At 33.0% G+C, this 1,741-nt stretch overlaps 1 protein-coding gene across 1 annotated transcript; it reads left to right on the plus strand.

Moving 5' to 3' along the window:
• Nucleotides 1-225: 225 nt before the first annotated feature.
• On the plus strand, nt 226-1,380 carry LOC132040503 (defensin-like protein 19). The gene is made up of 2 exons (XM_059431154.1): nt 226-363; nt 948-1,380. Exons 1-2 carry the CDS (start codon nt 303-305, stop codon nt 1,148-1,150), a joined length of 264 nt encoding a protein of 87 aa, XP_059287137.1. The 5' UTR covers nt 226-302; the 3' UTR covers nt 1,151-1,380.
• The last annotated feature ends 361 nt before the right edge of the window (nt 1,381-1,741 follow it).

Consider the following 1,741-nt stretch of genomic DNA (forward strand, 5'->3'; position numbering starts at 1 on the left):
TAGAGAATTACGTGTAATTACTTTATGATCTGATTGTGTATATTTTTTAGTTTTTATTTTGTCTTCACATTTGGGCTTCATACAGGCATTTTGTTAACATTGAACTCGTCCACCTATTGTCTCATCACTATCTTGAGACTTGATCCATTCAAATTCCAAGATTAGCTTATGAACAATACTTTATATTTGAACCTGTCATAAAAGGAATTAAGTTGACAATACTGAGGTTCATATGCTATAAATATCGCCTTCTCTGTTGCCACTACCCTCAACAAGAAATCCAAAAGAAAAACTAAGTAATCATGGCTAAATACACTGCCTTCGTTGCTCTCCTTTTCTGTCTTCTCCTTGTTGCTGCTACTGGTGAGTCAAGAACTTTTTAAGCCTAACTTTTTCACAATTAGTATGTTAAGTCAATTAGTTCTATAAAAATGCATCTGAAGTATATTAAGTCATTATTATTATTAAACAGTGTAATCATATCATCTAAAAGCTTAACTATCATAGAGAATATACTTTTAATTACTTAAAAGTATTATTATAATATGTCTCAACACACCCCCTCACGTGTGGATATGATTCTTCTTAATTTGCTAAAGAAGTGGAAATACATTTTTTGGGTGGTAGAGAGAAGATTTGAACGCAGTATCTCGTCTATATTATGTCTCAACACACTCTCTAACGTATGTGTTCGTTTGCTAAACTAGTGGAAATACATTTTTTGGTGGTGGAGATCAGATTTGAACGCATTAGGTCTTGTCTGCTCTAATACGTACCATGCATGTTGAATTGTGTCACCATCTCATCTAAAAGCTTAAATTGTTAGAAAGAACACATATGTTATTATATATTATTATTACATTATATAGCCTCAACAATTACAAGGATTGTGGAGCACTATCTCAAATACTAATTAATCATGGTTTCCACATTTCCTATTCATGCAGAAATGCAAATGGCAGAAGGAAAATACTGTTGGAAGAAAAGTCACAAATGGAATGGGCCTTGCCATTATTCTTACAAATGTAGCCAGCACTGTAAACACTGGTTTGGAGCTGAATATGGTATTTGTAAAAAGTACCAATGGGGACACAAACATCATCATGATTGGGCAAATTATGCTTGCTATTGCTACTCTCCTTGCCATTAACCAAAAGCAACTTTAGTGCGTCAACTATTGGCTTGTACTGCTATCTATATGTATAAATAAGAAGCTGACTTCGGAAATGCAGAGTACTAAATACTGCATAAAGAAGCAGTTAGTGTGATTTCATTGTGTGTTTGTTTATGTTGCCTTAATTTTATTGTATGTTTCTATATTGTTGTTGTTGTGAAGCGAACATGGTATTGTAATAAATAATATTGTTCTTATTTGAAATATCACCCCGTGCCAATTATGGATCGAGAATTTAATCTAACAGTCTACAACTAAAGCTGTAAAATTTTCAAGTTTATTGGGTAAGTTTTGGATGAAAACTAACGATTAATTGTATTTATGAGTTTTTTTACGTGCACAAGGATCTCTTTAATTTTGTTAAGCAACACTTAGCGAGGATGCAGTGGAATTTGATATTGACCTCTATCTTGTACATTGATGAATATAGGAAAAAGCATTATAGGAATTCAAGTATAAGAAACTCACTACCTAGCTCCTCTAAGTGAACGCAGGACATGCCCTCTCTTTTGTACAATAATATAATGCTCTATGAAAAAGGAAAAAAGCTATTTGTCACCACCTGAA

The sequence above is a fragment of the Lycium ferocissimum genome, chromosome 12 (genome assembly GCF_029784015.1).
Source record: "Lycium ferocissimum isolate CSIRO_LF1 chromosome 12, AGI_CSIRO_Lferr_CH_V1, whole genome shotgun sequence".
NCBI lineage: Eukaryota > Viridiplantae > Streptophyta > Magnoliopsida > Solanales > Solanaceae > Lycium > Lycium ferocissimum.

Bases quoted from the DNA above. Each gene is read 5' to 3' on its own strand.
- LOC132040503 (XM_059431154.1), top strand. From the start codon at position 303: ATGGCTAAATACACTGCCTTCGTTGCTCTCCTTTTCTGTCTTCTCCTT. The intron at 364-947 runs GTGAGTCAAGAA...CTATTCATGCAG, and splicing joins TCTCCTTGTTGCTGCTACTG to AAATGCAAATGGCAGAAGGA.